Source organism: Amblyomma maculatum, chromosome 11 (assembly GCF_055883805.1).
Source record: "Amblyomma maculatum isolate TAMU_Amacu chromosome 11, ASM5588380v1, whole genome shotgun sequence".
In the NCBI taxonomy this organism is placed as follows: Eukaryota; Metazoa; Arthropoda; class Arachnida; order Ixodida; family Ixodidae; genus Amblyomma; species Amblyomma maculatum.
Window position 1 is genome coordinate 124,473,476 of NC_139354.1, and position 27,442 is coordinate 124,500,917.

General features: G+C 45.8%; 1 protein-coding gene across 2 annotated transcripts in view; it reads right to left on the reverse strand.

Annotated features, from left to right (window-relative positions):
* The window catches only part of LOC146174898 (uncharacterized), a 108,104-nt gene that overhangs the window by 23,032 nt on the left and 57,630 nt on the right, over window positions 1-27,442 (reverse strand). Inside the window, exon 8 of one of the 2 annotated variants that reach the window (XM_084583249.1) lies at window positions 5,412-5,494. In XM_084583249.1, the coding sequence (XP_084439375.1) occupies window positions 5,412-5,494 (83 nt within the window). Of the gene's footprint in view, window positions 1-5,411; window positions 5,495-22,720; window positions 22,838-27,442 lie in introns of those variants that run through there. The other variant, XM_084583250.1, reaches the window with a different exon arrangement.

The window sequence follows — 27,442 nt, forward strand, 5'->3', positions numbered from 1 at the left end:
TATGGATACATGTACCCTCTCCCCAAAACTGTTCCTTGTGCAGAGGAAGTACGTCGAGGACGGCGTCGAGGTCGGCGGGGAAGCTGGGCGATCAAGACCAACACAACCTGCACGTTGGTAATTCCACACTTCTTCCTCTTCGCCAGCGTTCAGCGAAGGGGCCCATCGTCTTCTCAATGCCCCCAGGAAAAAAGGAGCCACCCTGGCGACCTAAGGGGACGGATATACTATGGGATCGTAGAACGGCTTAAGGCGCTGCATATGAATAATTTCACGGCCACGGCGTCGCAAATCGGAAGCTGGCGTAAGCGGCTCGACAATATAGTTCAGTGGTGAAGTGCGCTCGACCACGCGGTAGGGCCCATGATACTTGGAGATGAGTTTTGTTGAGAGGCCGGGGCTGCCGGATGGAACCCAGAGCCACACGAGTGAGCCAGGCTCGGAGTGTGGGGCATTCTTCTGATTGGTCTCATGGCGATATTTTTGGCGCCGCTTAGAGTCGGTTGTGAATGTCCGTGCAATCTGGCGACATTCGTCTGCGTGCTGTGCAGCTTCGGTCACTGTGGTACATTCTGATGCATCAGGGTTGTAGGGGAGGACAGTATCAAGGGGAGCAGATGGGTGCCGACCCTAAAGTAGAAAGAACAGAGAGAAATCCGTGCTGGACTGCGTAGCAGTGTTGTACGCGTAGGTGATATAAGGAAGTACAACGTCCCAGTTTGGGTGGTTGAATCCGACGTACTTCGCGAGCATGTCACCGAGGGTGCAATTAAATCGTTCAGTAAGGCCGTTTGCTTGCGGGTAGTAGGCGGTGCACGTGCGATGAATGATTTCGCATTGAGCGAGCAGGGCGTGAACGACGTCAGCTAAGAAAGCACGGTCTCGTCGCTGAGCAATTCGCGAGGAGTACCGTGACGGAGTATGAAGTTCTTCAATGAGAAACTGGCCACATCTCGGGCTGTTGCAGCTGGGAGCTCGGCGGTTTCGGCATTACGCGTCAGGTGTTTGAATGCAACAATGACCCAGCGATTGCCATCAGCTGTGTATGGAAGAGGGCCGTAGAGGTAAATTCCAATGCGGTCGAATGGTCTAAGCGGGCATGTGAGAGGCTGTAACTCACCAGCCGAACGGTGAGAGGCAGGTTTGCGGTGTTGGCAAGTCAAGCACGATCGGACGTACCTTAGAACCCAGTTGTACATGCCGCGCCAATAGTAGCGAAGACGAATTCGAGTGTACGTCTTGAAAACTTCGGCGTGACCGCACTGCGGATCGGCGTGCAAATCTGTACATATTTGAGTCCGAAGATGGCACGGAATTACGAGGAGCCATTTCCTTCCACTTGAGTTGTAGTTGCGCCGGTAAAGGAGGTGATCCCGAATCTTATAGTGGAAGCTTGACGGCGAAGGGCGCGTGAAGGGGTAATAGCTGAATTGCTGGAAAGGTAGTCAATAGTGGATGCGATCCACGGATCATTTCGTTGTTCGGAGGGCATGTCACTGATGTCGAGCGAAGATGCCACTGAGTCCAAGACGGAGAGGACGGCAAAGTCGGCTGGCAGCGGTGAACGAGACAATGTGTCCGCATCTGTATGCTTGCGACCAGATCGGTAAATTACACGGATATCATATTCTTGTAGACGAAGACCCCACCGTGCCAAGCGGCCGGAGGGGTCCTTGAGCGATGAAAGACAGCAGAGGGTATGATGGTTCGTGACTACATCAAACGAATGGCCGTAAAGGTAAGGGCGAAACTTTGTGAGGGTCCAGACGATGGCCAAGCACTCCTTTTCCGTTACAGAGCAGTTCGCCTCGGCTTTTAGGAGAGTACGGCCGGCGTAAGCAACTACGTATTCACCGAAGCCGGAGGGGCGCTGAGCAAGCACAGCGCCGATGCCGACACCACTGGCATCTGCATGCACTTCGGTGGGTGCCTCAGAGTCAAAATGGCACAGGATGGGCGGGGCTGTGAGGAGGCGGCGCAGTGTGTCATAGGCGTCGTCGCATGCTGATGACCACAGTGAAATATCTGAGGTATTGCTGAGGAGCTGAGTTAGCGGGGTGACAATGGAAGCAAAGTTCCGTATAAAACGGCGAAAGTACGAGCACAGGCCCCAAAAACTTCTCAATTGCTTGTTGGTAGTAGGCTTCGGAAACTCAGTCACAGCTCGAAGTTTGGCGGGATCAGGACGTATACCCTCCTTGGACACAACATGGCCTGAAATGGTCAGCTCACGAGCAGCGAAACGACACTTCTTCAAGTTGAGCTGCAGGTCGGCGTTCTCAATACGTGGTAAGACCTGTTTCAGACAAGAGAGGTGGGTTGCAAAGTCTGGCGAGAACACCACGATGTCATCAAGGTAACAGAGGCACGTCTTCCACTTCCGGCCATGCAGTATAGTATCCATCATATGCTCGAATGTATCAGGGGCATTACAGAGACCGAAAGGCATGACGGTAAATTCAAAGAGGCCATCGGGGGTGACAAATGCTCTTTTACGACGATCTTCCGCAGCCACGGGCACCTGCCAGTAGCCGGATCGTAAATCGAGCGAAAAAAAGAGCTCAGCGCCTTAAACAGTCCAATACATCGTCTATACGCGGAAGGGGGTAGACGTCTTTCCTCGTGATCTTGTTTAGGCGACGGTAGTCGACGCAGAAGCGTATAGAACCATCTTTTTCCTCACCAGGACAACAGGGGAGGACCACGGACCGTTAGACGGCTCAATCACGCCATTCTGAAGCATAGTATGTACTTGGGCTTCAATAACACGGTGCTCGGTGGCAGACACTCGATAGAGACGCTGGCGCAGAGGAGCATGGGAACCGGTGTCAATGTGGTGGGCAACAGTTGATGTGCGGCTCAAAGCAGGCTGATGAGAGTCGAAGAAAGAGCAGCACTGATGAAGCAGTGCGAGGAGTTCAGAGCGTTTTGGCCCAGGAAGACTGTCATCGATGGAGCGGAGAAAAATATCGGCAGGAGACTGGTCCAGCGCAAGAACAGGTGGTGTGAGTGCAGCCAAGGTAGCGGGCTGGGAAGGGGGAGTTTCGACAGCGGTGATAATGGAGTCCATGAGCTGGATGGTACCCACGCTTTCATCGCGACGCAGGGATACGGGAAAAGAGAACGGATTAGAAATCCAGAGCGCGGTGAGGCCAGCTGATATAGAAAGTATGGCATAGGGCAGGGGAAGACTTGCGGTTTAGGAACATTGGCGATAGTGTGAAAACGACATTGGTACTGCGGAGAAAAAGCACAAACGGAGGGCAGAAGAACGAAAGAGCACGCAGGGAGGTGAACATCTTCGGCAACGACGACTTTGGGAAAAAGAACGTTCGGCGACGGCTCGTCAAGCGCAAAAATCTCAAGTTCGTACGAGCACAGTTTATCACCGCATTATGACGCGACAGGAAATCCCAGCTCAAGATAAGATCATGCGAGCATGAAGGCAAAACTCTATTGCGTACACAACTTCTTGAATGACGACTCGTGCTGTGCATACCGCTATAGGCTGTATAGGCTGGGCACTTGCCGTGTACAGCGAGAATCGTGAGATTGGTGTCGTCACTTCGCGCAATGAATGGCAAAGACTTGCAGCCATGGCAGAAACAGCAGCACCGGTGTCAACCAGACAACAACGCCCTCAATAGAAACTTCAAGCAGATTGGCGGGAGATACGTGAGGCCTTTGACAGTTCGCTCGTTGCGCAGTTCTCGCCTCAGGAACTGCGTCATTCAGTTTTCCTGTTGCGCAACATTGGAACGCCGTCGCAGAGGAGATAGAGAACGGCGACGCGGCGAGATTTAGCGGCGAGGAGAAAAGGTGGCACGGTCATCCGCGACGGAACTTGCTGAAGGGTCGCCAGCCGCGTACTGGTTTCGGGGCGGCTGCCAGGAAGCTGAAATTCGGCGCCGTAGTATATAATCGTGAGTGCGATTTCGGCAGTCCCTGGAAATATGGTCAGCAAATCCGCAAGAATACCAGACTGGACGGTTATCACTGGTTCGCCATGGATTGCGGCGCTGAGGACGAGATGGAATAAAAGCCTGCGGTGCTTGAAGAAATTCCTGTGCAGGCGTTGGAGGCGTAGCGTAGACCAGAGGGTAGCTAGGTGGTCGTGGTCGTGGTCGGGCAGCGACGGCAGCGTACGTCAGCGGTGCGACAGGAGCGGATTTCATTGGTGAAGCAACCGGAACGTCATCACATGCGAGAGGCTGAACAGCTGGGGCGGGTTGAGGCATGGGTGCTACGGAGGGACAGACGGAAGGGTCTCCGCCACGCGGTCGGCGATGACCTGCCGAAGAGGCGCCACATTTTGGGACAGCTCGCAGTTCGTAGGCAGAAGTGATATCTGGCGAGCCACCTCCTCCCGGATGAAATCTTTGAGCTGCTGCAGCAGCGTAGAGCTCCCAGATGCAGAGGAGAGACCAGAAAGTGATTCGACAGGAGGGGGAGGTGGTCGAGTGATGAGGCGCTGCTTGCGCAACTCATCGTAGATTTGGCAGAGGTTGACAACTTGGGCAACAGTTGTCAAATCGCGGGATGTTAACATTTGAAATCCGTCATGTTCGCTGCCCTTCAGGATCTGTTTTATTTTGTCTTTCTCGGACATCTGCGCGTTGACGCAACTGCACAGATGGACCACAACTTCAATGTAGCTTGTAAATGTTTCGCCAGGGCGCTGTTGTCGCTCTTTCAGGCGCTGTTCCGCACGGGGCTTTCGTACAGCAGGACGACCAAAGACGGTTGTAAGATTGGCGTTGAATGAGTCCCAAGTCGTGATATCGGCTTCGTTGTTACGATACCACAAGTTGGCGACGCTGGTCAAATAAAAGATGACGTTTGTTTACTTTGTGGCGTCGTCCCACTTATTATGTGAGCGCACTCGTTCGTACGAAGCGAGCCAGTCAGCGCAGTCAGTCTCGTCATCCCGCTGAAGGTCGCAGGGTCTAGCTGGCGTAAGGAGCCAGAGCAGACAATCGGCGTTGTCAGGGGGGGGGGGGGGGGGGGGTTCGTCGTCAGCCATACGAGTGACAGGGACGACCGTGTGGGTTCGAGGCTCCAGCATGAGGCAAGGGTATCAGGTCGCACCTCCACTAAATGTAGAGGAAGTACGTCGAGGACGGCGTTGAGGTCGGCGGGGAAGCTGGGCGATCAAGACCAACACAATCTGCGCGTTGGCTTCTACCTCATCGTCAGCGTCCAGCGAAGGGGCCCATCTTCTTCTTCACAATTGTAATATACACAAAAGCTATGACGACACTGAGTGAATAAACAGTGTTCTGTTTATTCAGTCATTGCATATGTTGTGGAAAAGATGCCTGATCTTTTATTGTCACAGTTGTGCTGCAACGTGCCTTTCATTTGAAGCAAGTGAAATGTGGGGATAAAAGAACCAAAAATAAAATACTCACCCCGAAGAACGGTTTTTCAGGGCACTTGTTGTATTTAGCCGAAAAGAGGACTGCTGTACTTGTACTTGGTAGCATGCGGTCATCTGCAAAATAATTATATTCAAAATATCAAACTGAATGTGTTGTAATGTGTGAGAAAGAAAATTATCAATCTCAGTAGCACTGTTGATATGAAGCCTTTCACGGAGTATAGCTGCTCTATGAAATCTAATTTATGTACTGTATTCATTACTCTGCTTCTTGCATCAAATATTTGTTTTATTTTTCTAACGTTGCTAATGTATAGCTGTCACGAAATCGGCGCCCATTTTCATCAAGCCGGTACGGCGCGAGGCCCGCACGGCGTCGCGTGGAAGGCATGGAGAGAAAAGCCCCCTTCCCCGCGCGGGAGAGCGCGTAGCTTTGTACGCGTTGCCGTCACCCTCTTTCCCATTGCCCGGGGAGGACGGTGGTTCATCGAACTGGAATCAGCCAGAAATTTCCAGCATGTTCTATAGGACCTGGCCAATGGCGACGCGTGGCTCGACGGGAGGAGAAGAGGGAGCTATACCCAGCGAAGCTATGTGTGTGTGCGCGCTAGCTTTGACGCATGTTAACAAACAGACGCGGCGCGCCCTATTTAAAGCGACCGCGCCGCTTGTTGAGCCAGTCAGTCAGTCAGTTCGTCAGTGTTTTGCGACGTGTTCGCCTGTGCTTCGGCTGGACTCCCGGGGATCACCCGCTGCTGGCAAGCCCACGGACTTTCAAGGGAGCGGCGCTCGTCTCGTATGGCGGCCACATCGTGACTCTTGAGGCGTCGGACTGCAACAGTGCCCGGTGAACAATTTGGTGTTTCTTTATGTACTCTTTCGTGTTTCATCTGTTGTAAAGCCTCTACGTTATTGGATACCTGTGTAATTGCATGCTTAGCGTTTGTTATTCTGTGAACCTCTCGTCTGTGCATTTGAAGTGATCTTGTGTGTTCCTTTGTATCGTCTCTTGCTGTGCATAAATTGTGTTTTGTTTGTTACTTCTGAATCCGATCCTTACTCTGGTTTGAACCGGCGACCGCTGGGCACCAAACGACCACCCCCTTCTGTCACTACAAGGTAGTTGAATTCCGCCAGAGCTTGCCACGCAGGTCGAGGGCATCTCCTTTGCGACCGGAACAGCTACCCCCACTCACTCAACGGATGTCTGGGAGTGTGCGCGCCGTTAAGGGCGCATCGTTACTGATAACCCCTCATAATTATTAACGGATGACAATAGCCTTCATAGCACTCTAACTCATAGCCGTCTTTATTGGGCTGACTTGCTCCCGCAAGACCTAAGAAACGACGGTGATTAGCAGCCAACGTGCAAGCTGGTCGTCGAACTGAAATGCCCGTTTCACTCGTCAGCAGCTAATTTAAAAGCATCTAAAAAAATCATCTGGATAAAATTGCTAACAGTGCCTAGCATAAGCTGGAACATTGCTGAAACACAAACGCGTGGCTGGAATACTTCGAGATACATCGCGAAGTATCCCCATCAAAAAAGACCATTGGAACCAATTAGAAATTTGCAATAGGAACCATTTGGTTTTCCAACCGGTACCAATTGTGTTTTTGGACGCAACCCATTGCAGCCAATGGGTGAGACCAACTGCACACAGTTGGTCCCAGTGGTTCACGCCAACTGCGTGTAATGGGACCAACAGGATATACCAATGGGATCCAATTGCCCACACCCATTGAATAAAAAGGGTCCAATACCGATTGGGACAAAAGGAAGACTTACTGACAATTTTCATCTTCACTAGGCATGTGGAAATTGATAATTACATGCTTTATAGAAATGAAGGAGTACAGGCAAGCCCACATCTCACGTAAGAACATACAGTTGCACAGTAAAACACTACATACAACCAGCAAAGACACTTCTGTTCCTTCTTATATACACTACTCATCCTATTTTCAGCTGGGGCCAGTGACTCTTGCCATCTGGGCGTAAATATTTTATTGAATTTTTCTTGCAGCGATAGTGCAAATGATGAATTTAGTTTAACAGGTTAAGCTGCTCATAGTTATCATTGTGAACAGAATATTAAATTTGCTTTCTTGCTGAAATTTGCGAATGATCCCATTAATGCACATTCGCAAATTTCAGCAAATGTTCCCATTAATGCACAAGCCCGCAGGGGTGGCGCAGTGGTTACGGCGCTCGACTACTGTTCCCAGAGACGCGGGATCGAATCTCGGCCTCGGCGGCAGCTTTTCGATGGAGGCGAAAAGCAAGGCGCCCGTGTGCTGTGCGATGTCAGTGCACGTTAAAGAACCCCAGGTGGTCGAAATTTCCGGAGTCCTCCACTACGGCGTCTCTCATAGCCTGAGTTGCTTTGGGACGTTAAACCCCCCAAACCAAACCAAACCATTAATGCACACAGTGCAGTTGAACAGACCAATTGGACTCAATTCGTAAGACCTATTGAATGTAATGGGTTTGACCAACTGGGCTATGCAGTTGGCAAAGATTCGTTGAACTGAGTTTTCATTTGGAACATGAACTTATTAGTATTATAGTTATGTACAAATGGCACTCTTCGGAGTTTGCACAAGTAGCAGACCCAATTGGCTTGTCCAGTTGGAACCAATTGGACTGTTAGAATTCCAAATGGAACCAACTGAACTATTAATTTGGAATATTACTTCCAAATGAACTTTCCCATGGGTTCCAGAGTTCCAATCGGAACCCACAGGAGAGTCCAATTGCACTGCCCATTTGGAAAGAAAAGTCCAAATGAAACCCACTGAATCCAATTGGTACCCATTGAGTTTTCAATTGGTTCCAATGGGTTTTGACTGGGATCTACCGGCACAAAGCAATAATAAAGCCACACCTCGCGATAACGAGCATGAACAAAAAAATGGAATTTGATCCGTGTACTAGAATCAAAGTGATAAGGGTGTATGCCGGCGGCCGCCTAAAAATGCAAAATAAGCATTTCAATGGTTCACGGCTAACTTCTTCCTTACAAACACGTCACCTCGATGTTCCAAAATAAACAAGGAAAGGTAAACATAAACTCTACAAACTTCAAACATCACGGATCATTAAAGCGCATAATAAGGCTTCAGATGTACAACACGTACGATTTATGAGAGCGCGAGTCGCAGTTATTATGCTGTCGTACCATAGATAAAGATTACAGAGTCAAGTTGTTCGACATGCGAAGCGTTTTCTAGCACTCAAAGTATGGACGTAGGAAATTTTTACTTATTTCGCGACGGCGAATTGGCGTCCATACCAAGACTTGGTCTCCCGGCCTGTACTCTGCGTCGCCTCGTCGCAGGTTGTATAGTAGGGCGTCGGTGTGAAGACCTTTAAAGCACAGGCATACCAGTCTTCAAGTTCCTCTTCACCCTGAAGGTAGGGGGCGGATTTCATCTTCTCCTTGTCTCTTGCGTGCGGCAGACCTCCGTTGAGCGTGGTCATAGAATCAATGCCATACACAAGCAAGGACAGTGTCGCCCTGGTCGTCTCTTGGACGGCGGTGTTATGCGCGAAAGTCATGTAAGGCAGGATTGAGACCCACGTCTTTTGTTCGGAAGCGACGTACATGGTAATTTATGTTAAAATAATTTTTATTACATGCTCGGTAAGTTCGTTTATTTGGGAGTGGTAAGCAGTTTTACGTGGATGGTTTGTACGACTATAGCTCAAGATAGATTGTGTCAGCCGTGCCGTAAATACTGTTCCCTTGTCCGCGATGAGCCCTTTTGGGGCGCCGTGTCCGAGGAGAGTTGTTCGACAAAAAACTTGGACTTCCGCTGCTGAATCGTTCAGCATGTCTTTTGCTTCAACGTAGAGCGTCATGTAGTCAGTGGCCACAATGATCAACTCGTTTCCCTTCGATGAAGTTAGGAAGGGTCCGAGGAGCTCCATCCCGATTTGTTCAAAGGGCATTGTAGGAGGTGGTATCGGGATCAATGTCACGACAGGTGTCGCCTGGAGTGCCTTGCGTCGCTGGAACTCGTGGCACGTTTTGACGTTATAGAAGATGTCGGCACGCTAACCGTGACCAATAATGCTTATTCCGAATTCGGTGAAACGTGCGTGCGAAAGCCGAGAAGTCCTGCCGTTGGCTCATTGTGGAGCGTCTGTAGAATTTCATTTCTGAGGTTTGCAGGTAAAACAAGATGGTGCGCTATCTTGTTGGATGCAAAGTCCTTCACGAGTACGTTATTGTCTTACGCGAGGAACGAGACCTGACGCCTGGACACAGCAGAAGGCGACGCAGTGTTTCGTTCTAGGTAATCGACCAGATTTCGCAATACAGTGTCCGAACGTTGCTCTTGTGCCAACATGTTGGCGCTTACCGATCCCAAGAAGGTGTCGTCGTCGTTTTCGTTTGGGCAAGCACCCATAGAGGCTCGGAATGAGTTGTCTACATTGGAATTCTTGCAACCAGATTTGGACATCACCGTGATGTCAAATTCTTGAAGACGCATGCACCATCGCGCAAGGCGAACAGAGGGGCTTTCAAAGTGGCGAGCCAGCACAGTGCGTGGTTAACAGACGTATGAAATTTTACTATTCAGTACACGGGTGCCGTTTCGAAAAGCCGACCTCTGTGGACTCGGACGTAAGGGACAGAGCTGGATTTGTCGCCGTAGCGATTACATCAGGGCCTCGTGACAGCGTGCAAACATATCAGTAACCTATAATATTAGCTGCAAACATGACACGATACGTGAATAGCATTCAAGAAAAGGCGCAAAATTTTAAATATAGGTCACCACGCGCGTAATTAATTCTCCTTTTAGAGTGAATAATTTGGCGCAATTAAAATATTTTAGGAGGTGTCTGATCACGCGAAACACTGGTTGCAAGCGGGATTCGCACAAAATCATCACATGCGATGCGTACGCTGTACAAAAAAGATCTAATTTACGTAAAAACTAGCCGGTAATGCGTTGCCGAAGAGATTTTCGTATGCTAATTACGAACCATATGCGCAGAACGTACGACAATTTCGTTCTGCTTGGTAATGAGAGGTTTCGTGTAGGGTTCACGGAACGAAATTGTTTCTCCGAAGACCGATGCTTCAGTTTTGTTTCGTATGACGATTTCTGTATGCTTGGTACTGAAGTGCTTTGTACAGCATGCAATGGAGAAAATTTGTTTTTCTGGAGACAGGTGCTTCGGTAGTCTGGTTACTGAAGATTACGTAATGCGTATGTGTATTACCTCCGTAACAGTCATTTTAGCTCAAGCAGAAATGACCTGAGCATTAACATGCTCACTACATATTTGGTCACCAGTGAGTCACATAATTTATTCATGCTTTGTAGCCACAAATGCAAGGCATTATGATTAGGATGTAGGGGATTTTATCGAGAGGTATACTAAAGGACTTCACAATACAATCTGCCAAAAGCTTCATCATATGTTCAAGTATTGTAGCAACATGTCATCAATAAATGACGTGACCCACCAATGGCTTAAGAGGCAGTGCACATGTTAAAATGGAGGCTGTTTCTGGCACAGCTCAAATCACTTTATTACAGATGCAATACACATAGACAACATGTAACCTCCAGTAACTAAGCAGAAGCACCTGTCCTTCCAAAGGATGCTGAGTGCATGCACACATTATATAAACGTGTTCTGTTTCCAAAAGTTACTTGCAAATCGTGAATGTGTATAGGATAAGTGTCGCATGGCATATCCAAGTGCATGCAAATGAGGAATAACATGGTGAATGATGAAATAACAAACGTCTTTATTTCTAAAGACGGCGTGCAATAGATAGGTGTCGTGTACGTCTTGTACTCTTCCACATTGCGAGGCTAGAAAAGAGCAGAAAAAATAATAATGTTGGTTTCATGATTTCATACATGCATTGTAAAAACAGTGCAATGATATTCAGGGCAATAAAAACTAGCACATATAATTCACTAGGTAGAGATGAAAGAGGCCTCACTATATGACCGTTCACTTATCTGTAACAGTAGTTTAAACCCTCTATATTAACATGGCTTGAAGGCATATATGGATATTGCACCATTACATATAGTAGGGAGTATGCCATTCTCTACACCAGGAGTGTATTATTAGCAGACAATAAGAGAAATGAATCCATAATGCCTGACCAAAGCACATATCCAAACTAAGCTTAAGTCAATCAAGAACATGGCTAACACGTTTTGCGGAATAAATGTAAAGAATATCAATCCGCAATGAAACATTCAGGTGGTAAACTTGTGAATGTTTTTGCACAGTAGGTAATAGAAAAAAGAAATAAGTTAAAATTATGACGGAAGTCATGCAGATAGATTACATTCTGAACTTGTCTATGCAAAATGCATCTCTAAAAAATAAAACTGAGGGGCCTGAACAGCTCTAGACAGTAATTGCACCACTTTGCATAGCCTCAAGGAGTTGGAGAGAAAAATATAAAGAATGGCTGAAAATTAAAATTAGTCTAAAATATTATAGCCCTTTTAAACAGCCACCACGTAATACATGAGCCTAATAATCACCAGCATCCAAGAAAACAAGGCCTAGGCAGTAAGTAATCATGCAAAGCTAGTTCAGTGCATAACCACATATAAATTAGGTATTCATTTAAGAGCTTCGCTGTCAGACGGAAGTTAAAAACTAAAATGATTAGTGAAAAAATTGCAAACGAGTGAATATCATCATTTAGTGGATCCAAGAAATTTGAGAATTACTCCAAATTTTGGCTATCAAGTCCTGATGAAATAATTTTCTTTCAGAGTATTACAGTGAAACGTTTATTTTTTTTAAAAGCATATGAAATAACCTTGTCATTAAAAGCACGGATTTCCGCGTCATGGAAAAGGTGCCTTATTTTGTAACAAATTTTTGGCAGATAATCAAGTCCTCGTTGCATCTAACTAAATGCATAATTAGGGCACATATATACTAAAAGTGGCATTTTAATAATGAAAGACTGTTAGTTAACACTACCTACCGCTGTTGACCGAGACCAACAGAAGTTGCACTCGGAAAATCTGCTATTGTTATTTATCACATAATTTGCTTGCAGCTCCCAAAGTACTTTGTGGTCACAACATTGGTATGGGAGTGGAAAGATTGAACAGCATTGTATTGTGGCCTCTTAAGCCTTAGGACTGAAACTTGTCTGTATTAGGTTTGGCTATGAGGCAAGAACAGGCTCGGCAGATTTCATGCCCCTAGTTGGCATGCAACCTTTTCTGCAGTGTACAAAGCGAGGCCTAAGCCGCTGTAAAAGCATATAGTACAGCAATGACAGCAGTCACACGTGCCCATCTGAGGAGGCTAATTTTTTTCAGAGATAACACATTTATCCTCAAAATTTCTTATATCAAAAGCTTCGATCATTTGTGGCCAAGGTTAGCTTTGGCACCAGCCAGAATTCTAGGCTTTGTACAGAGGTTTTTTTTAGGAATGTACCATCTCATATTTTTATTGCCTAGTCATGTTCATACAGCCTGCTGTTGATGCACTTGCCTATTTGTACAATGTGTATACAACCGTAGCTCAGAAAAATACTGTACACATATTTAGTGATGTATTTCAACCTACCATTTATCTTTTCACATATATCTCATTTCTTGGTCAAAATGGGACAGATTACCAGCAGTTTAGTACTTGAAGAAAACACCTTGACATTATATCTGTTGTGCATCTTCATATTACGGGATATGTGATGCAGATAAAGATATTTTTCACGCACTGTCTTCAGATTGCAAGACTAAGATCTGGTTGGTTTCTTTTATCTTTTAGAGAAGACAGGCTGCCACTGCAGATGACGTTGGAGCGTAACCTGCTTCCTCCAGAAGTTCAAGCTGGCCTTCAAAGCTTATTCAAGGACTGTGAACAAAAAAGCCATCTGTATGACAGGTTCCAATAAAAGCGGATAAAATGTAGAACAGTTGCCAATTTTCTTTCCACATTGCTGACCAAAATCTTTCTACATATGAATGATAATTTCAAAACCAGAATATATGTCTGCTGAAAGGAAGTTTATCCTGGTCTTCCCAAAAAACACATCTTCTGCAATGTCAGTGTGTCTACAGCAGAAGGTATAAGAAACCAACAAGGAGGGTCCAAACAATGCATCTGTAAGACGCTGCACGAAACTAGTTTTTATCTGTATTACATTTCCGACAACATAAAGATGGGCCACAGATGGTGTCTTTTTTCCACATCTAATCAGCTGTTTAGAATTCCTACCCTCGTACACAAGAAGTGAGAGATGTGAAAAGGAAGTTAGGAAATGTACATTGAATGCTCTGCCAATTTTGTGCATAACCTTGCTCTTACCTGTGGCTGCATATACATTCGACAAATGAGAAAGTGAATTGGACAGCAGACTGCATGCACGCGAAAGAATAAAAACATTGAAAGACAGCATCTTCTATAGGGGGTATTCACGTGACATCACAGTTGACGTCAGTAAGCAGTCGACGCCATATTTGCGTCCTGTTCTGACTAGTAGTACTAGTATGGAGCGGCGGTTAGCTTAGCTGTTCGTGCGCTTCCGTTTGCTCTGCCACTCTGCCTCATGCCAGCACCATTGTTATAAAAACTCAATCGGTATTACGAGTGACAGTTTGATTTATCGGCAAAGTGTGCGCGATGCGGACAGAGACCTGTACGAAACAAAACTTTTGTGCCGACCCGTGTGCAGTCGATATGCGCAACTGCACGGTAAGCGTCGGCCTGTGCCCATGCATAGATATGTGCAGCATTCATGAATTCCTTGCCCTACGGACGAGCTTCGTCGCAAGAAACCAATCGCAAGCCTACTGACCACTCGAAAAATGCAACTACGTTACAAGCGGCTGGGTTAAGAGCCGCGGTTGAGGCAGACGAAATTGCTCTTTGTGCAATTATGTGCGTGCCGTCCAACGCTTATACCAACTAAACCGCTCAGTGTTTGTAGCTGATATTCTGCATAGAAATGGCGTTTGGTAGTCAGTATCTTTTATACAAAACTTGCTTGGTGTACTTGCCTCAAGCGATCAGAAGAAGTCGGATGTTTGCATCGTCTGTGGCGGTAAGGAAGCAAAAGAAACCGCTGCTACAGGCCACAGCGATGACACCGGAGGCGCCACCTCGTTGCCTTGCGGGCTCGAAATAACTTTTCGCAACAAAACTCTTGAAATACTGCGCAGTTTTAGCCTAGCTAAACTTGATTTGTTATTAGAGGTAAATAAGTTTGTAAAGTTCTTCAAACCTTCTGCAAAACAACTCTGCCCGCCTACGTTCCTTCGCGAATCTGCATGCGGTTTGCTTTGATTAGCAGCCGACACAGACGATGCGAACATCCGACTTCTTCTGATTGAATGAGGCAAATACGACGAACACAAAGTTTAGCGAGCCCTCTAGGAAACATTTTATTGCAGCAAAACACGACGAGGAGGTGTTGGCAGCGCGCTGCATGCATGCGCATGACTGGAAGCGATACCGCGCTGCTCTTTTACCGGGAAGGTATCTTCCGAGTGCGTGAAGGATAGTCGTGCATGGATAGTGCAAGAGCTGGCTGCTAGGGCAGACCCCGAAGATTCCAGTCCAGCCCATTTTGACATACATTTCTCATATTCCATGATACTTGTGTAGTTGAGCCGCGCCAGCCATACAAGACGTCGCATCTCGGTGAGGTATCTCGTTCGAGTGTTGTTCGTGTGTACTTCCTGACCCTAAAATGCCGAGGTCGTTCGCGCAGCTCTTCAACTTCCGTTGTTTACACTGTGCACGCGTCTATTACAGTCTATGATAGCTCAATACACAACATACAACTGCGGATGCCACTGCTTGTAGAACAGCACGACAGCACCTGATACGTACGTTCGCCCTGTTCTTTCTGTGGACACAAAAATGGCCGACCGTGCCTCAATTACCCACAATGCACCGCGCATAGCGCGTCAGCGAATACCCCCTATACAGAGGCTAAAATTCTGCCACATGGAAAAAAAAGCTTTAGCAAGAACTAGTTGAGATCATATAACGAAATGTCGTGAGAAATTCAGCACAGCTTCAGCTATACTTCTGAGCGAAGACCTAAGAGAGCCACACTTGACTTTACTGAAGTCGCTCCGCGTTCCAACCGTTCAGTGACTGAGGGCACGCAGAATAAATACTTAAGTAAATATGCGTTTGCATTGACCTTTTCAACGTTTGTTTTGCTTGACGCAGCTTCAACGTAAGCTACTTTTCAATTTACCTTGCTGGGACACTTTTTAGCCAGCTGACAAGGCAATTTTCGTGTTGCCACTTTTGAATTATTTTTTTTTTTTGCCCTTCCTGATGACAATTCTGCTAGAATGACCAGTCCATATTTTACTGTCACCGGCTTTTTGGGTAGTTCCTGAATTTTTAAATATTGGTGCCGCTCCTTAATTTGGGGTATCTTATCTCAAACAGATTGCATCCAGGTTTTCGCACCCAGCAACAGGCTGCCAATTTTAATGAACCAGGAGTTCATCTTTTGCATATTTGTGACTTGTGGGCTCCAGTAATGTAGCGGCTTCCTAAGAAAAATATAATTGAAAGCTGTGCTTTGCATGTGGAACATGTGTTTCGTTGTCCTTGCCTTTTTTGTTTGTAGTAGTATCGAGCTTCTAGAAAGAATGGATTGGCTGACAGAAAAACCATATTTTCAAATCTGTGCAAGATATATTAGGAAACGTTAAGCTAGGATCGTTCTGTATGAAATCTAGATGCAAATAAAGGTTTTTAGATGGACTTAAGGGAGCTGGACTTTTCGAGTTCATGGTTTCAGTTGGCTGTCTCATGAGAGCTCAACCGAGAGACATACGGTATGTCCACCAAAGCAATAAAGGCATGAGAGTCGGGAAAATCTGTGGTAACAATCAGTATGGCCCTATACAGAAGACATTAAAGCCACAAATTGGATTACTAATCTGAACGCAACTGGAGCAAGGTAGGTAGCAAACCTATGTTAAAGAAGTCTATTGCATGGCCATATTCATTGTAGGGGCACAGCCCATTAGTCCCAGAAGAGCGCTGGCTTGTGTAGGTGGGGCAGACTCCAAGCGGTGAATCTGGGTGCAGGGAATGTATTCCACCTTCAGATGCTTTGTTGATGGCCACAGGGAGCAGCAAAGCAGCCATACCGAGATAAGTGGCGGTGAGGTTGAGGTTGCTAACCAGCTGCAGCTAGGCGAGGCTTCAAAGCAGAACCTGCATCCAAAAGGATGACTGCATCTTGCCTCAAAGTAGAATGCGTTTATAAAAAGCTGCTATTTAGTCACATTTTCAACAATTTGTTATACATTTATCCTTAGACACAGTACAAGATATTAGGCACCGTAGATAGCAGGTGGTTAGGACCATGCTAAAATTAGTCATTCAGGACATGATGTTATAGTATATCACACACACGCGCCTTTTTTGTTTTGCTTTTTATGTTTTGTAAATTTTTATTTTAAAATTTTTAATTTCTACAGCAATACTTACATAACCAAACATTTTCTTCGAATTCTGTGACGTTTGATGACTTTGAAAGCATTTTTCAGTTTTTTAATGATTTCTTTTGTCAATTACTAAATTTTATTAATAGCGCCATCAAGCATGGCTTCTCATTCCATAAAGTTTAACACCTCTGAACTCTCTTTATTTTCAACTTAATCCAGCAATTATTTACAATTATTTCATTACCTTGTTATAAACGACAAAACAAAATATAATCAATTTACTAGGACCACAAATTGCCATGATATGGTTTTTTACGCAACGCCCGATAGTTTCTGACATATTACGCCGACCACTACTGCACGCTGACGGCATTTCGATGAACCGAGCAGTTTCAACAGTCGCCTAAAATACCATTTGCTGTAGTCGTCTATAAGGAAGCAATTTGCACTAGTGAAAAAAATTCGAAAAAGGGCTTTGACCCTACCTTTTTCCTTTAATTATTTAGCCGCATGCCCTTTGAAGTCACCATGAGCAATAATAAAGGTAAATGCACATTCATAATTCCCCAAAATTGCAGGCCTTTGTGTATTGACAGAAAAGATAATTGCTAAATATGTGTTGAAAACTTCCTGTGCACAAGAAAATGGGTCTGATGAAGCATATGCCATAAATCGAAGAATGCATGGTGTGCAGTTATGCATCTACTGACCAAGAAAAGAAAAAGGGTAGCAAGGAAACGCTAACTGAATATGTATGTCGTTAGCAGTCCCAGGATATGTCTACCATCTCTAAAATCTGGCACTGGAGCTGTAATCAAGGCTGCTTCTGGTTTGAAAGATAGTGAACATTAATTCGTTTACCCTTATATCTGCACGCGGCAGTAAGTGATTTTCTTTTCAGATGTTTTGCATGCATAAAAAACAATTCTCCTTCGCATACTATTCATGCATAAATTGATAAACCTCAGTTTCAACTCTGTGGTCTTCTTTGTTTTCTGGCTTTGCACCTCTTTGTTCACACTTTTATAAGCCTTAAAAGCATCAAGGGGGTCAAATTACAAATGTATTAGGCCTTGCTGCGATGTATCGGAAGTCCATAAATAGCAGTCTTACAGCCAATGTTATCATTGGAGGTTACGTTAACAAGAAGAATAACAATGTTTTGCAGAAACACATGTACTATGTATCAATTTTTCCAAAAATAAATCCAGGTAGCGATTTATACTTAGAAAAGCAAAATGTGTGGTGAGCCAGCGGTTAAGTTTCCAAAGGAAGAAAGTTCAGACGCATCTTTTGTGTTTGCAAAGTGATTCATAATTGCAGATAAGCGGCTTCCTCTTACTGAACTGCTTACAGAAAACCACAGCGGAACTTTCCTAATGCTTAGTTCTTGTCCCGCAAAAAAGTTAGAGAAATGAAAAGAATAAAATGGAGAGTTCCTTTTATCTGCGATTGGCTTTGCTCTGCATAATTGAAAACCAACTTCTCTGGTATACTATTGATCAGAGGCGATATGTCGGCCCCCACAGTTACTACAAAATGGGTAACGAAGAAAGCTTTTCTCAAAAAGAAAGCAACATTAAGCCTCATGAAATGCTGTCAAAAACAGCTTCAAATTATTGTGAATGCCCAAGCCTGTTCACCTCGAACTGAAGTTTAAGCATAAAAGCAACCACTGTGTTTTGCTATAATCATGGCACGTCTGATTTGGTATTACGGTTGCATAAAGAAGAAAAACAGTATTTTTTAATAACTGAAAACGGGAAAATACTTAAGAGTTATCTCACTTGTCCACTCTTTCATAGATCTACCTGTGAGCTGAATGACAGGCCCCACATCGCAGCTTTAAACTGTTTAAGGGCACAAGGTGACACCAATGTACAATAGATTCAATGTACTTTGTTGAAACAACACAAGATAATGCAACCTCACGCATGCACATATTTGACACTTCTTTCGTTAAATATAACGTCTATATGGCCACATATAGTCAAAAATTCTGACCATCATTTGGCCTCCACAAAAAAGAAAATATAGAGGGTTGAAGCTATTTGAACAGCATCAATCAATAGTATGTACTGCGTAGCATATTGGTTCATGATACAGAATAATACAACACAGTAGTAGCAGGGACAAGAAAGACAGATGCAAACACAGGCGCTCACCTATACCGCTGTCACACGTGCAGTTTCGATGCCCATTGAGTTGATGGAGATTGAGCTCAATGGGGATCGGCCACTTCCACACGGCGGTTTTCAATGACGCTTGAACGCAATCAGTATCAACTCAAGAGGTTCAAGAATAACCACTCGAATGCCAAGGAACTGTTATAGCAGCCCCGCAATAACCCTAAGATGAAAAACAAATGACAAAATTATTAGAAAGCAAAATGTTTTCTGGAATCATTTATTGACACTAGAATAAACACTTCATCAGCTAGTTTTTCGGGAGTCAAAACAATCGCTCTAAATAATGTACGGTGTTCAGGTGTAAACTGACGATTTTCGTATATGGAGCGTGGCACACTGCAACATTTCGCTCATGTTCGCCTTTTAACATGTTTTGCGACGGCTAAGACCAAGAAGAGCCCCATATGTGCCTTCAACGATACCAAATGCAAATGCAGCGAAGACAACCACCGAGCTGAGTCAGCATCCTGGCACAAAACGGATGAGGCAAATGCAAATCTTTCGTCGTCGTTCCGGCATTGCTCGTCTGCAGTGCATAAGGGTTATGCGGTGCTGTGAGGTATTTACCTACCCTTCTTTGAATGAACGTTAATTTAAATAAAGCACTTAGTGGGATATCCGCCTTGTTTTATACTGTTTCACTTCATAATTTTACTAGATGTTGTTACCCACGGCTCGATTTGTCGGATAACACGCTCACTACGCTACGACCACTAAAATTCGCTGTGTTTAAGTGGTGCATCTCAATGAACAAGGAAAATGTCAATCGCCATTCACTCAATGGACAGTGAGATTGCCTGTGCGACAGAGGTATACCATGTGTGTCAGCAGGAATTCTTTCTTGGGGCAGGGGGGCTGCTTTGGTACAAATGTGTGGGGGAGGAGGGGGGCAAACGCCCCTTTTGCACCCTTCTGTGGACGCCCACAGGTGCTCAGAAACAACTCTTCTCAGGTGCAAGGATGATGTGGTGACACACTTATCAAAGAAATTTGAAAAGGCCTGAGCTCTTGCTTATTACTCATGTGGGGCTATCACAGCACTTGTACAGAACAGCTGTTCTTCCAAAGGCAAGTGTGCAGTTCTTACACATGCGGTAAATTTGGCTGAGCTCACCCAAGATGACCTCTTTCAGATCCTTCTAGTCTCCTGCAGCCTGGTCTTTAGACACCTTCCTCTGGCTGGTATGGATATTTCCACATGACAAGGGAATGAAATACACTTTTTTTGCAGTTTAGCTGATATGGGAAACGTTTGGCCACACAGACGGGTTGTAAATTACCTTTTTTGGACATTAGTTCATGCTTTCTTTCCAATCCTTTTTAGGCTGTGTGATACAGTATGGAGACACAGTAAGAAAGAGTACTGATTAAGGTTTGAAGGACAGCCTCAGTTCGCAAGCCGAGCCAACATTTCGACAAGAAGGCTTGTCTTCATCTGCACCCAGACGAAGAAAAGGCCTCTTGTCAAAACGTTGCTTCGGCTTGCAAACTGAGGCTTCTCCTCAACCACTGTTCAGTTATTTTTTTTTACTGTGTAGGCATCTTGTTTCATTCTGCCCAGTCTGTATATACAATATCATAGACACCTTCCTTTGACCGTGCTTTCCTTTGGGTTGCTTTCTGATAGCAGAGAGCTCTATTCTAGAGCAATTAAACCATTCACTAGATACATGGCTTCTTTAAAATGACGCGGTTGGCTCTGAAACGCATCTTCTTGTTTGCGTGCGCATGACGTTTCACTACAACTCATGAAACAAGAACTTATTATCGGTCTCTTTACTAATTTTCAATGTGCCGAGCCATGCACAAGAACTGGCTTCTTGCCCCTTAGCTCCTAGGCTCAGCATACATGTTTGGGACCGAAATGCAAGCACAAACCCAGAAACCTAATGTGGCCATCAGCTTTGCACTGGATAGTTACTTTTAACGTTTGAATGCAGAAGTGAACACGGTTACAACGTGGGGCACTTATGTCTCAAAACAACCTTTGATATCATTCAGAACTGTAAGGACGGCCTCAATAACCCTAACGACCATGGCACACATCGCACTCGGTGCACTGATCCTGAAACTTGCAGTATCGGAGAGGCATATATATGACTCAGCAGTGGCGCGACACATGAACTAATACAAATTCCACTTCGCTGAGAGAAAATAAGACGTTCACACTGTATGAACAAAGATAGAGATTTTTCAGAGTTGCTATCAACATACATGAACTCCACCTTTGAGAAGTGAGGTTTCGAAGAACCGAATATCTATTACTCAAGAAACATTAGATGCAGATCGAAACTCAGGTGAGGTAAGCAAACACTGCTGCAAGTGTAAGAACTGAACACCAGCCGTTTAAAAAACAGCTGTTCTGCACTAATGTTGTGACACCAACATAAGACTGATGGCAGAAGCTCAGGCGATGTCAAAAGTTTCAAGTGTATTACCATGCCGTCTATGTATTTAGTCGAAAAGGGTTATTCCTAAATGTCTATGAACCTGTTCAATTATTACAGGGAAGGATTGGAGGAAACAAATAATCATATAACATTTGCAATACGTGTTTTCTGTTTCTTCTCTTTGTATTGCCTTCGAACTGGTGGCTCTATAAGCTTCTTTAAGTCTACAAACAGCATCGTTAGATGTTTTGTTCGCATCAGTCTTCCTGGCCTCTATCACTACTGCACTGTATTATTCTGTATCAAGAAAACATTTTAAGAAAAAGAGAAAGGTAACTCAACATTTTATGCGACCCATAAAAACAAAGGTAGAACAAAAGAAATGAGATGTCTACCGCATGAAAGAGCTTTAAGCAACGGTTGTAGGGGAGCCTGAGTTCGCAAGCCGAGTCAGCATTTCGACAATGGCGACTTGTCTTAGTTTTGGCAGCATGATCATCATGCTGAGCAAAATCTCTCAATGCCTGTCCAAAACCATAGTAAGCACAAAATCAGTAACAAAGCCGGCGCAATCAAATTGTCAGAACCTACAGTCCAGGCAACTGGACACAAGATGAGCATAAAAAAAGTGCTCATGCGATGGAAAACATAAATCCAGACGCAGAGAAATGTACCTTTCTTTGTAATAGCAACAGGATCGCAATCCTAGCTTGGAAGGATCCAGCAGTCAAATAAGACTGCTAATAACGTGCATGCATTTAAAGTTCTCTGAGTACCTATGTCTACAAAGTACTACAGTTATCTTGATCACCAACTATAAATTGAAGCTAGAACAGGTGTACATGTACCCATACGAACGAATATACAAGAATAAGGGAACTAGCACGTGCCGAAATGCGTAGAACAAGAAACAGACTTGAGCAAAGTACTGCATAACTTCAAGCATTTCAATTTAAAAAACAAATCTGCCTCTTGCTGAAGGTGAAGTCACAAAAAGCATTGCACACACACGGTAGCATTTTTTTAATACAAAACGACGGGGTCTATACTAATGCTGCAGCCTTTCTGCACGACGCATTCTCGCATCAAATCGCCGAGACTTTAACCCACAGCTCACTTGACCCCTCTACGGCAGTTGAAATGAAGCGCCTACAACAGTATCTAGAGGCTGTAAAGACACATCAGCCATACGATACAATAAGTTGACTCTCTAACTTGTCTTACTTCGCAATCTGCACAAGTACTTTAAATTGAGATTGTAAACATTGCTTACCACTAAAGACAAGTGCGTAGTCATGCAGACATCAGTTCGCCTTTATCCAGGTTCAGCAAAAATACTGCTGCATATCTGGCAGATGCAACTTGCAGACGCATTAAATAGAACTGTCCAGGCCTCCTCCTTCCTATCCTTTCAAACTGGGCACAGGGCTCCTATCCTTTAGCCAGAGCACAGCACAATGAAGCACACACACTGAGAAGTTAGTAAATCTAGAAATGGCCCTTTACGTGCAATATCACATTACGAGAGCACTACACGAGCGAACGTCCTACTACAGTTGTGCTCGCAGGCTGAACACAGCACATCTTCGTAACATCCGGCACAGCGATCAATGGTAAATACGAGGCATTGAATAAAGTGACGGGGCCCAGCACTTCAACAACGGCATTGAAGAAATGAAAAACACAAAGTTCATGTAGTTTCGGTTCCGATTTCACTGGGATAAAATACATCCAGACAATTTGCTTTACATTATACCTTTACACTTGGGAAGAATATCGCATCAATGCATATAAGAGCCCCACTGATTACAACCTATGCTTACCAGAATCGTCAGTGCATGACGCTTTTCGCAGTACGCCGCGGTTATAGTGGTCCCTCTTCGCAAATGGCCCCGTCACATCTTGTAGATACTTCACTGCGCGAACAATTCAGTTACGACCGTGCGGTGAAGCTTCCTAAAGAATGCCCCTTTTGCATCCTTCTGCCGGCGCCCAAGATGAATAACAGCCCCTTCATCCCAGTCTAACATATCCTGCTCACTGGTGTTTAAAACAACTCTTCTCCTCAGGTGCTCGGGCGGTGTGCTGACTTGATTATCAAGAAAATTTGAAAAGGCCTGAGGTTTTTCTATTACTCTTGTGGGGGTGTCATAGCACTTGAACAGAACAGCCGTTCTTTCAAGGGCAAGTGTGCAGATCTTACACATGCTGCAAGTTTGTCTGAGCCCACGAAGTTGACTTCTTTCAGATCCTTCTAGTCGCTTGCAGCCTAGTGTTTAGACACCTTCCTCTGGCTGATATAGATATTTCCACATGACAAGGGAACAAACATTTTTTTGCAGGTTAGCTGACACGGGCACTGTATGGATACACAGACGGGTTCTATAATTGTCTCAGGAATATCGTTTCTGGACAGCATCATTTCATGCTTTCTTTCCATTCTTTTTTAGGTGGTGTGATACAGTATGTAGACACAATATGTAAGCAGTGAACAAGGTTTGAGGGAGAGCCTCAGTTCGCAATTCGAGCCAACATTTCGATAAGAAGACTTGTCTTCATCTGCACCCAGACGAATACAAGTCCTCTTGTCAAAACGTTGCTTCGTCTTGCGAACTGAGGCTTCTCCTCAACCCCTGTTTAGAGCTTTTTTTACTGTGTGGCCATTTTCTTTCTCTCGTTCTGCCCAGCTTGTAAAGACGGTATCATAGACACCTTCACTTGACACTTATTTGCTTTGAGTTGCTTCCTGATAGCAGAACACTCTCTGCTACAGCATTTAAAAGTTTCGCTGTTTACCTGGCTCCTTTTAAAACGGCCCATTTGGCTCTGAAATCCATCTTCCTGTTGGTGTGCGCATGATTTTTCAAGACTGCTCATGAAACAAGAACTTACTATCGGTGTATTTACTAATTTCGAATGTGACGAGAAATGCACAAGAACAGGCTTGTTGCCCCTTAGCTCTTAGGCTCAGCATAAATATTTATGGCTGAAATGCATGCACAAAACCAGACAATGTGGAAATGTGGGCACTGTGGGCACTGAATGATTACTTTTGCCTTTTGAAGGTAGAGAGTAAACATGTCTCGAAACACCCTCTTATTTCTCAAAGTGTCTTTTATGTTCATATTTAACCAGCCAAAGGATGAGACACAGGAAAGAAGAGGACAGGACAAGGCTGAACGTTCGGAAGGAGTACTCGTTGTTTCCTTCTGTTCAATAAACATTCAGTTGCTAGTTCAGCCTTGTGCTGTCCTCTTCTTTCCTGTTTCTCGTTCTCTGGCTGGTGAAATATGAACCATTAACAACATGTTCAGTCGTCAACCTTGTCTCTTATATGTCACACATTTATGTCTCAAAACACCCTCTGACATTATTCAGAACTGCAAGGATGGCATCCATAAACCTAAAGACCCTGGCTTATATCACAGTCGGTTCACTAATCCTGAAACTTGCAGTCTCAGACATATTGCCGTGACACCTTCAAAACAGTATTTGTTGTTTTTTAACGGCCGCCGTCATACAGCCTTATCGCTCTGATTCTGGATCGCGTAGCAGTTCCGTATTCTTTGTTTGTCAATGCTCGATGTCGCGAGTCACATTTTTATCAGTTTTGTTGTAGCACAAGATGCACCGAGATATATCCCGAAGATTCCGGGCACTCGTGTATCTTTCTACAATGTTTCAGCCTCTGCTGGTAGCTGTTTGCAACGTTATCTAGATTGTTCTGAGCAGCCTTTAAATTGAGCGTTGACGAGTGCGACGGGCATTCTTTGTTCGACGATCGACCAGCACGTTTGTTGCTATCGCCGCCGCCGAGTTGCTTAGTTCTTTTGCGGGCGCAAGTCAGCCTAATAAAGAGTTTCTTTAGTGCAATCATCGACCCTTCATTTGTGTCGTCGACCTCGTCACCACTACGTGACATCTTGTGGAGGACTGCCTTTGATCCTTTAAGCGAAGACCCAAGCCGTGTTCCGGTCGCCTTTGAAGACCAGCCTACAGGTCACCGAGCCAGCCGCCAACCTCATGGCCTACAAACCGAACGCGGTCTGCTGCCTGACCCCATTCGATGTCGGAAGGCATCGACGCTGACAATCGCCCAGCCTACTACAGCAGCGGTTGTTTTTGTTCAACCCGGTGTGCCCCCCTGCTTCCACGGATGACCGGATGAAGAGGCTGGAGACTGGATGGACATTTTCGACCGTGTGGCAGAATTCAACGGTTGGAACGACGCTGCGAACCTCAGGCAGGTCTATTTTGTTCAAGGGCATGGCCGAGTTTGGTTTGAAAATCGGGTGTCTTCTTTTAGGGATTGGGGGATATTCGGAGCACAGTTCTTGATGGCCTTTATAGGTTCTGTCCGAAAGGAAAGAGCTCACGCCCTCCTTCAGTCAAGACTTCAACTTACTGACGAGCCTGTCCTGGCATACGTTGAGGAGATGAAGCGCCTCTTTCGCCGCACCGACCCTAACATGACCGAAGGTGAGAGAGTAAAATTTTTAATGCGTGGCGTCAAAGAATCGCTTTTTGCAAGTCTTGTCTGAAATCCGCCAACAACCGTGGCGGAATTTGAAACGAAGGCGTCTACTATCGAGAAGACGTTGGCCACCCGGATGCGCCACTACGAGCGACCACTTCAGCCGGACTGCTCAACCAACTACCCCAACGCATCTGCAAGCGGAGAGAACATTCGTGACCTCATCTAGGAGATCGTGCGAGAGGAGCTCCGCCGAATGCTACCATCATCGCAACAACCCCAAGTGGCGACGCTCGCGGACGTCGTCCGTGAAGAAGTTCAGCGTGCGCTGGGCGTTCCTAAGGCGACAACTCCGACGGCTCCATAGCATGAATCAGTAGCGATGACTATGCAGCTGCATTATGTCGTCCTGCACCCAGACGCGACCTCCCAAGCCGACGCGACCTGCCAAGCCCTCGTCGCTGCCGTCCTGCTTCCGAGGGCCGCCCCTTGGCCCTCGCCCCTCAGGTCTACCAACGATCTCCGGGCCCCAGGGGATGCGACGCCTGGAGGACATCTAACGGCCGACCGCTCTGATTCCATTGTGGTGAGGCAGGACACATCCGCCGTCACTGCCTGTACAGGCGGATCGGCATCCATGGTTTCGCTGTCGATCCAAGACCCCGTCCTGGCGAGCGACCACAGGAAATCAATGATCTCCTGCGTAGCGGAGAGCACTCATCGCCAAAGCGTCTGTCACGCTCCCCATCACCGTACAATGCCCGATTTGCGTCGCCGGGCCGCGGTTACGTGCAAGGACGGTCTCCTAGCCCCCGTAGGGGAAACTAAAGGCAGCAACCTTTGGAGGTAAGGTTGCTCAACAGCGAAAAGAAGATCCTCCGCCGCCGACGACAACTAACAACGACGCAACCATTTCATCGCCGCTCCACACGATTATATCGACGACAACACGACTAGAGTGCAAGCCGACACCGCCGCCCAGCAAAGTAACAACGGTATGTCCCGGCCATGACCAGAAGAAACGACGGAGCCGAGGTCGGACACCAAGGCCCACGTGCAATGCGAGGACAACCTTGACGTCGCCGCCTACTTGCAACGTGCAGAGGAAGCCCGACGACTCGCACGGCTGCGTATCAAATACCAACAGCGCACCAACAACCGACGAAACACTTACGAAGGGGCTACGCAGGTGCAATCCAGGAGAACAAGTGTGGGTTTCGACACCAATTCGCCGTCGCGGACTTAGTGAAAAGTTGTTGCGTCGATACTTTCGGCCGTACAAAATCATTCGCCGCGTCGGACCACTGGACTATGAGGTCATTCCCGACGAAACGTCAGCATCACAACGGCAGCGCGCACGCCCAGAAATTGTACATGCTGTACGACTGAGGCCATATTACGTGCGTTAAAGAATCTGTGGTGTTTAAACTTCGGAGTGTTTATGTTTAAGTTTCTTTGTTCTGGAACATCGAGGCGATGTTTTTTTTTATTAAGGGGGGAGTAATGCCGCGAAACCTTCAAAACAGTATTTGTTGTTTTTAACGGCCGCCGGCATACGGCCTTATCA